The sequence below is a fragment of the Micropterus dolomieu genome, linkage group LG05 (genome assembly GCF_021292245.1).
Source record: "Micropterus dolomieu isolate WLL.071019.BEF.003 ecotype Adirondacks linkage group LG05, ASM2129224v1, whole genome shotgun sequence".
NCBI classification, from domain to species: Eukaryota; Metazoa; Chordata; class Actinopteri; order Centrarchiformes; family Centrarchidae; genus Micropterus; species Micropterus dolomieu.
Window position 1 is genome coordinate 8964083 of NC_060154.1, and position 13945 is coordinate 8978027.

Consider the following 13945-nt stretch of genomic DNA (forward strand, 5'->3'; position numbering starts at 1 on the left):
TACCTATTATATATATATATATATATATATATATATATATATATATATATATATATATATATATATATATATACACACACAAATATATACACATATATACATACATATATATATCAGTCTCAGGGTACCCTGCGTCGTATTACAAAGTATCTCGTGAAGTTATCTAATTTGAAATACACCTTGTTGGTTATAATTACAATTAAGGAGTTTCCTCTGTGAAATAGCCTCTTATTTACCTTCTTAAATACAAAAAAATACTTGAAAGTGATTCTGCATCAGATTTCTTCCACTATCATGAGAACCTGAAAGCTCTGTGAGGTAAGGAACAGCATCATCTCCATGTTTTCTAGCAAACCAGCAGATTTCCTGTGAAATCTGACCTGGTGGCCCCACAATGTGACATGCAGTTCAGTGGTTGATACAGACCCACTGATGTCACATACTGACCTGAGATTTAAAATGTAGTGAGAAAGGAAGAAAGCCACAAAGAAAGGCAAAAGTAATAGGCCTTGCCAAGGCCTTGACGAATTTCTCACCAATATTGTGACTGAAATCTGTTTAGTATACTGTAGACATGTTCCTAACTACTGTTCAAATCTTAAGATTCCTATTGAATCTTAAGTTGAATATACATTTAGTTTTTTTCATGTATACCTTGATGGTTTCACCTCTTCTCCTCAAAATGTATTTACAAGTGATGATTTAATGATATTACAGGGCTACATTCAGTAGTTTAAATACTTCTGCATTTAATGTAGTAGTACTGTATGTACAATAGAAGGAAAGAGCACTAAAAAAGATGAACATTAAATAATGACTGATAAAAATTAACTAAAAACTAAAAAAATCTACAAAATAGCAATTACTTTATTTCTTCAACAATAATGAAATTACAACCTATTCTGTTCACAGTAAGCAACTTTTTATAGTCTAGACTATTACACGCAACTGCACTTATATGCTAAATGAGATTCTACAGAACAATTTAGTGGGCACAAACACGCTTGATTTATACATTGAATATGCTTAGTATATGTATAATAATGATAATAATAATAATAATAACAACAACTAGAACTGCAAGCAGTTCTAAGCGAGTTCTAAGCGGGGTCCAAACCTTACGGGGCAAGCCACCCCCCTGGGTCCGCGGAGGGAGCGAGTCGGTCCGGGTGCCCCGCTGTCGTGACGCATAAGGTCCCCAAGTTTGGTCTTGATCGGCCATTCCAAACCGAGGCAAAATGTGTCATGGTTGGAAATCCTATTCACTTCAATGAGATTTTCCACGGCCTTTCAGCTTCGGTTATAGCACCACCTAGAATCCGAATTGAATCAAATTTTTCAGGTGTCATCAGAGGCCCATGGGGAAGAATTGACCCAAATTGGTGTCAATCAGACTTGCGGTTATGGGGATATAAAATGCATGTAAGTCAATGGGATTTTTTTTCAATAGCGCCAACTAGGGGCTAACTGTACAAAATTTTGCACAGCCCCTCAGGGGGGCATGCTACATAAGGCCCTCAAGTTTTGTGTTGATCGGCCTTTCCAAGCCTGAGATATGTTATACTTGCTGTTTTTAGCGTTTTTGCAAATATTTGTTAGCTTCTAAAAGGGAAATTTTTTGTCGGATCAAAATTCCCTCTACAAACTTTGTTCGGCTTGGTCCAGAGATGGTCTGTGCTAAGTTTCGTGTCGATCGGACTTGCGGCTTTGGAGGAGTTAATTAAAATAGGTTTTCCAGTTTTCGCAATTTAGCGAAATGAAAACGTCATCGCACAGAGGCGTGTCCTATACCATCGGAATCGACAGCATCCCCCAAAGACGTAGACATAAGGTTTATGAATGTGCAATGTAGTGAGCCGTAGTTATCCTGCAAAATGTCCTTTGGTTGAAAATCCTATTGAAATGAATGGGGTATTTGAGCTTCGATTATAGCGCCACCTTTTGGCCAAAGTGCACCAAATTGTTAGGTGCACCAAGGTGTTATCAGGGCCCCATGGGGAACAATTGACCCAAATTTGGTGTCAATCGGACTTGTGGTTATGGAGATATAAAATGCATGTAAGTCAATAGGCTTTTTTTTGAATAGCGCCAACTAGCGGCTAACTGCACCAACTTTTGCACAGCCCCTCAGGGGGGCATGGCACATAAGGTCCTGAAGTTTGGTGTTGATCGGCCATTCCCAACCTATGATATGACATGACTTCCTGTTTTTAGCGTTTTTCGCAAACATTTGTTTGCCTACAATTTTAGTTGGATTTCAATTTCCTCTACAAACTTCCATCAGCTTGATCCAGAGATTATCCGTGCCAAGTTTGGTATTGATCGGACTTGCGGCTTCAGAGGAGTTAATTAAAATAGGTTTTTCAGTTATCACGATGTAGCGAAATGGGCGTGGCCTATACCATTAGATTCAGCTTGATCCCCCGAACGCGTGGATATAAGGTTTTTGATATGTGCCTTTGTATGCAGGAGTTCTGGGGCAAAACAACAAAAGAATGTGTTACAGCGCCCCCTAGTGGTAGAAGTGTGTGGATTTTTGCGCCTGAGTTACGTGCAGTGAACTGGACCTACCCTAGGAGTTTCACGTCCCTAGCAGTTACCGTCTAGGCCGCAGTTTTATGCATGGAAGAATAAAAAAAATTATGAAAACGAGAACAAAAACAATAGGGTTCCCAGCCGCTTCGCTGTACTGGGAACTGCGATGCCTTGCATTTGCGGGTCCCCAGCCCACTCGGGCTTGGACCCCTAATAATCTTTATTTGTAAAGCATTTTTCAAAAACAAGTTACAAAGTTCTTTAACAAGTGTAGAGACAATAATACCCAAAAGACAATAATACAAAAACAATAAAAAAAGATAAAAGCAAGAACACATTGAAAAGACTAAAATACACGTTTAAGATAAATATAAAATTAGTTAAATACAATAAAATAAAAGGGATAAAATAAAGTCAAATAAGATCGGGAAAGGCTCTCCTATAAAAGTATGTTTTAAGAAGGGACTTAAAAGAGTTCACTGACTCAGCCGACCTGATTTCCTCGGGCAGGCTGTTCCAGAGCCTCGGGGCCCTGACAGCAAACGCTCTGTCCCCTTTAGTTTTCAGTCGAGACTCTGGAACAGACAACAGACCTCTGCCCGAGGATCTCAAGGTACGTGCTGGTGCGTATGGGACTAAAAGGTCAGAAATATAACAAGACGAGAGGCCATGAAGAGTTTTAAATGTGATCAATAAAATTTTAAAGTCAATTCTAAAACATACTGGGAGCCAGTGTAATGAAGCTAAAACAGGGGTAATGTGACATAGTATACACACTTACACAGATACACACACTTCAGGCTTTGTGGTACTTGAGTGAAAAGTAGCGGAACAAATTCCAGAGATCCCTCTGAAAAGCATGTTAGACTTTTGCCAGACCTTTGAAATAACATGTACAACAACCAGAGCTAACTTATGTCGGCAGCTGTGGGAAGAGAGGGAAGGCTGGAGGAAAGAGAACAGAGGAAAGGAAAAAGAGATCGGGAGGACAGTCAAAAAGACAAATGCTTTGAGATTGTGCAGTGGTTAACTTCTTCACCTCTCAAACCACATGTGCCCACAACGGCCTCAGACAAAATCCTGCCAGAGCTTTCTCTCTTTGTGTATCTCCTAATAAATTTCTTTCTGTGCTTTCTCTCTGTCTAAAATAAAGCTACTGAAAAATTGCTAGAGTGATTATTTTCTGGATGGAGAAAGGAATGAAGTATGGACAATATAGAAATACATTTGTTGGTGGCAGTAGTGGTCAAATCTTCACCTACATGAGGTTTACTGTTGAAAATGCAGTAATGTTATAGTATTAGCTGGCTCATTAACTAGATAGAAGGCAAAAATATGTAACATCTCTCAACCAGACATCATATCAAGTTTGAAGAGCAGAGGGAACAGAAATGGCTGTGGGAAAAGCAAAAAAAAAGAATAATTTTATATGTAAGAATTCACAGGATAGCAAGCTGTTGTTTGCAGCTGTTGTACTGGGTTGTCCAAATGGAGAGTGAAAAGGGGGCTTCAGACTGCCACACAGAGATGAATTCCTGCTTGTTGAAACTCTTTCCAAGATATTTTTCTTCTATCATTTCCTCCTACCTTTTCATTATAGCACTATGATTTCATTTTAAACCAACACTTGATTTGCAGCTGAGTGAGAAGTAATTGAGGTGAGAGTCAGCAGTCTGCGGCCATGGTACTCTTAGTAGCACCTGAAGACAAAGCTTTCAATTTACCTGTTGATATATGTTCCAACCCTCATCTACGTTCATGAACTATGGGTGGAGATCGAAAGAATGTGATTGTGGATACTAGCAGGTGAAAGAACTATTCTTTACAGCTTTTCTGGCCTCAAACTTAGACATGCCACCTGGAGATCTCCCGAGGTTATATATTAAGCATGTGCAACTGGGAGGAAACCCCAAGGGAAACCAAGAAGACAATAGAGAGTATACATATCACACCTGGCAACGAATTGCTTTAGGAACCACCAGGAGAATCCGAAGTATGTGGCTACAGCATAAGGACATTTGAGCTACTCTGCTTAGCCCAAATGTCCTTATGTTGTGATGGAAAATTGATAGGTGAAGAGTTTTCTCAAAAAAAATTATGAAACTATTTTCATACAGATATTTACAGAGTGGAGTAGGGAATGGGGATAAAGAAGAATTATTCCTGTGGTCTCTATGCAGGAAGCAAATAGCCTCTAATAAGTTGCATTCATAAGACATTCAAACTGCTTTTTACATGGCATATTAGTCTGAATGGTGATAGGGTCAGTTTAGGTGGTTGACCTGAAGGAAGGGTAGTTATTATTCAGTAGCTTCATAGAGTTCTTACTTACAGTATCATGTAAAATCTACCAAGAAAAGGAGGAAATGGTAAATGGTGTCACTGAAAGGACCAAGCAATTTACATTTTATCTCTCATTCAGCTGCATTGGTAAGTGTCTTGCTCAAGGACATTTCAACACTTGGACAGGAGAAAACAGAGATCGAAGCGCCAACTCTGCAATTAGTGGACAACGCACCTCCTGGGCCACAGCTACAGACCAATTCCAACTAGTATTACAAGTAATTTGAACCTCCTATGAGCAAATTGTGAGGAATGAATGAGGAAGGAAGGATGATAAGAGGAAGGTTAAAAGTAACTTGATATCTCTGCTCCTTTGTTCTGTATTAGACTTGTTTGTTAGTGGACATCCCGCTGATGCACACACCTGGTACACATTACTATGTCTACTCTGCGTGTATGTGTGCTTGAGAAGGAAAGAGATAAAAGAAGGAGGAGATGGACAGATGGAGGAATTGAGTGAGGGCTGTAGTTCAGTTTTAGTGTACTCCCATGTGTGTTTCCATGAGAGAGAGTTCACTGATGATGTGATAAAAACCATGTGTGCAACATCTGCCTGGTGTGTGTGTGTCTTCAAAAGAGAGATCCTGATGTAACAAAGGAACAGATAAAGCACCAAAGTTGATGAGACAGTGCTTACCTTTATCTGGTGTCTCATTTCTTTCATCCCTCTTTCTCCTATCCTATCCTATTTGTACTGTAAAATGCAGTCCACTGATCTCCTATGAGAATGTCCTACAATAGAAGACTTCATATGGTATATACAGTACTGTGAAAAATGTTAGAAGGTGTGGGGAAAATGCTGTTAAGTAAGAATACTTTCAAAAATAGACATCTAAATAGATTATATTTATTAATTAACAAAATACAAAGTGAACAGAAGAAAAATCTAAATCAAATCAATATTTAGTGTGACAACCATTTGCCTTCAAACAGCATCAATTCTTCTGGGTATAGCCTACTTTCACATAGTTTTTGAAGAAACTTCAAGGAAGGATTTTGTAGGCATATTGTCAAGTGTATGATTAAACAATTTTAACAAACAGTTAACAGCTAATGATCAACAATCCAATATGTAGTTGTTTTTTCAGAAACAGCTGTGTAAGAGGAATATAACTGGGTGAGGAACAGCTAAAGTCAGAAAAAAAGGTGAGGTTTTTGAAGATAGTTTGCTGTCAAAATTCTTACACCATGGCATGTGACTTTCATGGAAGACTTGATGCCATAAAGCCATACCTTTAACACGGAAACAAGGCCAAACAACTCAACTGTGCACAGACAAACAGGAAATAGGGTGCAGACAAATGGCAAGTACTCTTGACTGATGAGTCAAAATCAGAAATATTTGGCTGTGGAAGGCAGTTTGTTCACTGAAAGGCTCGAGTCAAATGCTTATTCATCATGCAGTACCATCAGAAATGCATCTGATTGGCCCCAAATAGATTCTGCAGCATGAGAACGACCCCAAACATACAGCAAAAATCATTAAGAACAAGGAGTTCTGGTAGTGATGGAGCCCTGATCTCAACATCATCGATGTCTGTCTGGGATTACATGAAGATAGAGAAGCAACTGAGGCTGCCTAAATCCACATGAGAACTGTTGGTAGCTCTCCAAGATGTTTGGGCCAACCTACCTGCCAAGTTCCTTCAAAAACTATGTGCAGGTGTACCTAGAAGAATTGATGCTATATTAAAGGCAAAGGGTGGTCATACCAAATACTGATTTGATTAAAATTTTTCTTCTCTTCGTTCACTTTGTATTTTGTTAATTGACAAATAAAATCTATCTACATCTATAACATGTCTATTTTTGAAAGCATTCTTACTTTATAGCATTTTTCCACACCTGCCTAAACATCTGCACAGTACCGTACAGGTTGTAAGACTAGTATTTGAACCATAAAGCTCATGATACACGGGGCAACTTTTTGAGCAATGTTGCTGGGCAATCTTGCTAGGGGCAAGTCCGACTATGTTTTGAACAGATAGTGGCGGTGCGGGGCAGGTAGTGGAGTGGTGGGGGAAGGGGATTACGGTAGTAATCTTTATCTATTACCACTGACGACAACGTTGCCTTGCACGATTGCTCTAAAAGTTGCTCTGTGTATCATCAGTTTAAGTGTCCTTAAGATGCACTTTACTTTCCCCTTTACATTTTCAAGTTTTTGTTTGTTTTTGTTTGTTTTTGTTTTTTAAAAAATGCTTCTGAGACTGAAGAAAGACATTACATTATAAAAAAAAACAAAATGCAATGTTATACAACATACTTGTGTATTGTGTCATTTCCCTGTGAAACAATGCATCACTGTAAGCTTCCAGCTTCCTAAGTGAAATAGATGACATGGGAAATTAAATTTATCCTTTAGTTTCACAGTGCACTGTTTTGTGTGTGTGGGTGTGTGACTGTGAGCAGATAGACTGACTATGTATTACACATGTTAAAACTCAGTGAGAACATCCTAATTCAGTACTGCTCCAAGTCTGGGTAAGGACCAAACAAGGAGTTAAGAGAAACCAGTGAGAACCACTACCCAAATGATTCTGTAAAAATCTCTGTCAAAAGTTATTTACATTTCATTTAGCTGACATTTTTATCCAAAGCGACTGAGTATGTTACACTGCCAAAAGGATTTATGAGACCCTGCAGTAGAATGCAGGTTGAGACCAAGTCACGTTTTGTTAGATTTGCCTTACTAATAGCCCTCAAATTTGGTTGATAAATATAAGAAAAATGTAGCTCCCCATAGAAAGAAATCTAAACATCAAACTGTGTAGAGGAGTGTTTTTTCTTGAACAGATCAACAGCTAAGGACCAGAGGACTCACTACTTCCTCCCCTCTGACTCTTGTTCTCTTTTTCTCTCTGCAGAGAAAATGGTCCAGACCAGGACTGGGTATTGCACCATAACAATGTCTTGGTCCTGACTAACGGTGTCGAGAGTACATATTAATAAAACTGTCAAGTACTGAAAGCTGGCATTGAATGTCTGGTCAGATATATATTCACTATTCAATTTAAATAAAAACAATTTGCCAGCTTTAGACTGCATTTTACACAGTCAAATTTATTATTTTTTATTTTTTTAATTATTAATTTTTATTATTAAGATTTGACATTTAATATTTGAGAGCTTCTGTTCATATTTCTAAAAGCAAAGCTGATGATACACAGAGCAACTTTTAGAGCAATCGTGCAGGGCAACATGCCGTCAATGGTAATGAGTAAAGATTACTACCGTAATCCTCTTCCCCCAACACTCTGCCGCCCGCCCTGCACCGCCGCCATCCGTTCAAAACATAGTCAGAAGCAGTGCTTCGAGCTAAATGCCAATGTCATAATGTCATTACACTAACATGTTCACAATGACGATGTCAGTATGCTGATGTTGGGTATGTTTATAAAGATTTGACTTGACTGACTTGACCTGAGGCATCCATTTAGTAGGTACTGAGATATTTCAGTGTGGAACAAAGTGGTGAACCAACCAAGTGACATTGCCATCCTAACGAGTAGCATGACTAAAAACAATATCCTAGTCTGTCTCTCTGTAGTGTATTATAACTTATGGGATCTGTGTTTTATATTCTTATATCAAATATGTTACTAGAACAAATGCAAAATTTATACAATAGAGTAGAAAAGAAACCTTGGAATATCTGCTGACCTAATGAAACAATAACAAAGTGGACTTTGCTCATTGTATAATGCTCCCAAGGTGCATAATCAATAAAAAAAAACAAAACATAGAAAGCCCTGCATATCCTGTTAACAAATATACACACCTTGGGAGCATTAAACAGTGTTGGACTTCCTCTGTCATATAATTCATTATTTTGATTAATCTTTGCAATTATGGCTGAGGACTGGGATATGTGCTTTTCTGTTCTAATTTATTTTTGTTGGCCTGCCGCGGTGACTTTTACAAATTGGGCTGTAGCCACTTTCAACAGACTGTAAAGCAGTAAGAATTAATAACTTTGCAATTCAAACAAGCAAGAAGAGACACTGTGCTCGTCTGTGCAGTATCAGGCTGTCTGAGAGGAAAATTGTGGTTTACACAGAGTCAGCCCACACTGGCCAGTTTCAGAGACTGTTGTAGGCCGTCGGTACCAGCATAGTGCCACACCGGTATTTACACATGTGAAACAGCAAGACACAAAGCCAGGATAATAAAGTTTAGACATGGCATTAAACTAGAAAATATTTCCCATTCTCATTCTCACTGTTTCTTTGTTAAAGTCTGAACATCAGAATAGAAACAAATGAGGGAAAGAAGGAAGAAAAAAGCATAGAAATAAGTTTGAGGTTAAAGTAGCTGTGTGTGTTATGTTTCTGTTTGAGATGGTGACGGGAGTTTAGTTAGAGCTGAAAGTTGAAGTCTGATGTTTCGCTCAGTGTGGTTTCCCCTGCAACGGCCTGTTGCTGGGAGTTTTGGGGGGGGCATGCTCTTGGCTGTTGTTGACATTAACCCCAGCCGACCTCAACATACACACACTGCTGATATACACGCTACGCAGTAAAAAAGCTCCCACTCTCTCGCCTGTTTCTCGCATTCCCTTTATCCGACTGTCATGTGAATTTGTAGCAAAGCTTGGAAATGTTGCAAGAAGTAAAATATGATTCAGGTGTGCTTTGAGCGGGATGAAGCTTTTAAATAGGTCTAAACCTGAAGGGAGAGTTCCTAAAACACATCAATAAGAAACCAGACAGGATCTTTCAAGAAGTCATTAATAGTGAGCAAGTTAAGGTCAGTAAGGAAAAGGTCATGGTGGACTAATATTTTACAGACACTCTTTTGACTGCTCATTACACAGTATCATTATTTAGCCAGTAAAATAATTTCTGATCTCACATACATTGTTTAGTGATCAGAATTAGCTTTTGCTCTCTGTTTTTCTAATTTTGACAACATGGAAGATATTTTCCTGAAAGTAGTATTTCCTCTTTTTACCTTTATGATTTAAAACATGATAATTTGCAGCAAAATACGGAGACCCAGTTTCTGTCTTGTCCACCCAATGACCACCGGTCTAAAACACCCACAGAAATGTCCAGAAAGCTGTAACAAGCTGTTGCAGAGTGGACCGACTGTCAGCTAAAAATACACAGCATGGAAACTCCTCTTGAATTAAACAATGAATTAGGACGCACACACACACACATTGAAACCTCCTGGCAGGCAGTGTTAAGTGAATAAACAGGGGATAATTTTTGCTCCAGGGTGGATGGATAATGGCAATATAAGAGAGGACGTTATTTTAAATAAAACACAACCTTTGCTATTACAGGAGCCGTGCAGTGGGTGTAAAGATCCCATACACAGGGAAAGCAAGAGAAGGACTCTCTGTCTCTGTGCCTTTCGAGGAAGAGATGAAGAGTGACACTACGCTTTGCACTGTACTGTTGATGTTTCAGATTCATCATGTCCTCAGATTAGGTTGATGAATCTGAAACATTTTTCATTCGTTGATGTCCGTTTAACCTGTGATTTGGACCATTACACCAATGACATATAGCTGGTAATGGAGCACAAACGATTAATTGTATTTTAATATACCTTACACACTGATTTAAACGGTTAAACAGAAATTAGTTTGAGGTATCCTGTCATACAGTTTTATGTGCCAGCCCTTCAGAAACACATATTTTCCCTGGCCCTGATATATCACTGATGCCCCCAAAAAAGCCATGCCTGTGTTCTGTTTAATTAACAGAGATTGCCAGATTTAAACTAAATTTATCATCTAAGCTTTTGGCCAAACTTAGATAATAAATCTGGTGCAAATGTGATAAGTGTGCGGATGTTTTGATTTCATTGCCGTTTTTGACTCCAGGAATTTCTTGTTTTGTGTGCTGTAGTTTTGTAAAGGTTTTTTTTTAAATCACTGACTCAGGGAGAAGTACATTTCCCGTTCTTCATGGGATCTATTTGATCATATGCAGACCACAAAAGTAGTGTTGTAGTCAAGACCGCCCAAACTGAGACCAAGTCAAGACCAAGTCCAGAGTTTATCGAGACCAAGACAAGACAAAGACTTTTAGGTGCTGAGACTAAGTCGAGACCAAGACCGAGGGAGGGCAAGATCGAGTCAAGACCAAGACCAGTTCCCCACGTTACATGACACACAATAAAATGTAGAATGAGATCATAGGTACTTCTCAAATTGATCTGAAAGATCCACATTCCCATTAAATTACCCACATACAAACACTAAGAGCTGAAATCAACATAAGCATCTTTATTCAACACTCCTTTTCCATGCTTAACATTGCGGGGGTGGGTGACAGTTGTTAATGGTAACAACACATTTTTAATTAGGGTTATTGGTTGCATTTGAAGCAATACGTTTTACATCCAATCAAAGTTATGATGTTAACAAATAAATCAAACAATGCAAGAGCAATTTATTGAGATTCCCAAAGTTATGGTCTTGACTGGTCTTGAAATAAAATCCAGAGTCCTCAATGTCCGAGACCAAGACAAGACCGAGTATAAAGTCCGAGACGAGACAAAGACCATCAAAACGTGGTCTCGAGTACAACAACACTACACAAAATATCAACAACTTATTTTATAGTTACCTTGTTTTTTGGGGGGATTTAAAATGCCCAATCCTGTGTGCACTGCAGCCCTTGTTACTGCTAAACTCTACTGTTATTTTGGGTAGTGCTGCAGCCGCTTTTTTTACCTGCCAGCAATGTGCTTCACTATTAAGGTGTAACATGGAGAAGGTTCATGCTATCAGCCCCAGTTCCACAATAACTAACCAGTAGAATTTGCTAGTGCATAGGACAAAAACCCTCACAGGCTTATCACCCAGAAACACAGCCAATTGTGTTCAATGGACCGCACCACCAAGCCAGAGTTCCTGTTACCAAAAGCTGAAGACCTGCACAGAGGACTTGATTTTAGGGTTAGCATTAGGGTTATGACTGGTTAAGGTTAGGGGGAGGGTTGGGGATAAGCACAAAGTGATTGATGTTTGTGTCTTTCAGGGAATTGAATGCCTGTCAGTATAATTTCTTTAGAAGTATAGAAGTACAAGTTTGTAGGTATGTGTGTATTTACCTGCGCACAGCGTCTGTGGTTTTCACACCAAACCAGAACTTGGTCACTCTGGAAGAGACAGAGAGGATGAGGGTTAAAACAAACTCAGAGAGACAAATAAATCATTCACAGACAAATCCTGTATTTGACGCATTCTGCCCACATTTGACCCATTCATGCTGTCTAATATACAAGAAGTCAGAAAGCAAAATATTGTTAATAAAAGGTCAACATGACATACGGAGAGACACACACTCAACCTTTCTCTTATTTACATATTTATCCTCGGGGTGCAAGATGACCTAATGCACTGTGTTTGTGGTTGCTGAGACCACGTCACTTGGTGTGATGCATGTTTATGTTTGTGTGTGTGTGTGTGTGTGTGTGTGTGTGTACAGTTAATGCTAAGTGTGTGAATGTACAGTTACTGTTAAGTGAGTCAAGACCACCAGTAAACATGGCTGCATTAACCACTGTGACAGAGGGAAACGTCATCTCATGACCACAGGGACAGAAATACAGATACAGAACCAACCCCTAGTCTTAAAGTCTCTTTCAATTTTCAAATCTTAAACTCCTTAAAAGAAACTACTCATCCGTACTTGGTAATGACCACACAAGGCCACACAGAGAAGGTGTTCTGAGATTTTACCTGTAACACAAAGAAGTTGTTACCTGAGCTACATGAAGTATTTTTGGTCCTTATTACATCATTGTGAAATTTTTACACATTCTTAATCTGTTGTTGTATCAGAACGCCGTCAATTCGGGTGTGATGTCATTCCCAGCTCTGACCTCCAACTTCCGAGGTAAACGGACTGCACCATAAAGCAAAAAATGTAAACAAAGCATGGCAGTAAATTATGCTTAGTGCTTTAGCTAAATAAAAAATAAATGACAGAATATCGCTTAAGATTTATTATCTTATTAATGAAGTAATCATTTCAGCAACACTTTCCATAAACCCTGTTGTTTCACAATGTGAATGTTACTGCTTGCTTCATAAAAAACCCCTGCAGCCCTTTTCCGAGCCCCTATAGTACCTTTGACTAATTAAGTTTCTATTTTATTTTTTCAGCAGTTTTTAGAAGGTTTTTCGAGGCTGTGCAGACTGAAACCCCTGTTTTTTCTTCATTGGTAAGGTAGTCAGTCAGTGTGGCAAAACTGCTGCTGAAATGCTTTATCATCATCAGCACAATCATGATACCATCATCTAACATCAAAACAACTATTACTGGTCTGTGTGCATGTGTGTATCTGTCTGTTGTCAGGTGTGTGTGCCTACAGGGAGAATATGAACCTCTAATGTGTGTGTGTGTGTGGGATAAGCCCTCTTAACGACTCCTAAACCCTCTCCTGAGTGTGCTGTATTTAGCCAAGCTCATCTCTTTCCACAGACACACACACGCACGCACGCACGCACACACACACACACACACACACTTTTCAGGGCTTCTCCTCTTTAAAGTAGCCTTTAAGCTTCTGGTATAATGAGGGTTATGGGGTTAGAGTTGGGGTAACAGTGCAGAGGTTAAAGGTTAGAGATTAGGGATTAAGAGCTTTTACAGCTTTTGCAGAATTCACTTGTTCACTCTTAACATTCAAAACAGTTGCAGATTGACTACTTTGGTAAAATAGATGAAGACTTATTTCCCTTTTAAGCCATGTAGAGATGCTACATATAGCAGCTAAAAGAATTTACTGTCACTAGAACAGCCAAGGATTTTTACTGAAGTGCAAGATTAAGGCCGTGACATACTTTGTGCTGGTTGGAGTTAAAAGCCTCGTTCTGGCTGTAAGACGGAGAGGGCTGCCTCTCAAAATTTTTTCAAACTTCCAAAACCGACAAACCATCAGTCACGCCTGCTTTCTGCAGGGACTAGCCTTTGAGCATATGTGTGAAAACGGTTAGAGCTCCAAGTTCTCCACAAATTTTGTTCGCCTCATTCCTCTCATACTCTCACCCCTGTCCACGTCCATCGCTTCAGCTGCTTACTATTGCTTCATTTGTCCAGCAGCA

General features: G+C 39.1%; 1 protein-coding gene across 4 annotated transcripts in view; it reads right to left on the minus strand.

Annotated features, from left to right (window-relative positions):
* Positions 1 to 13945, minus strand: part of anos1b (anosmin 1b) — a 56392-nt gene that overhangs the window by 24698 nt on the left and 17749 nt on the right. For 2 of the 4 annotated variants that reach the window (XM_046049157.1, XM_046049158.1), the window contains 2 exons: positions 11947 to 11994; positions 5516 to 5610 (listed from right to left, as the gene is read on the minus strand). In XM_046049157.1, coding sequence (XP_045905113.1) covers positions 5516 to 5542 — 27 coding nt within the window. In that variant the 5' untranslated portion in view covers positions 5543 to 5610; positions 11947 to 11994. The remainder of the gene's footprint in view (positions 1 to 5515; positions 5611 to 11946; positions 11995 to 13945) is intronic. The other 2 variants (XM_046049155.1, XM_046049154.1) reach the window with 1 other exon arrangement.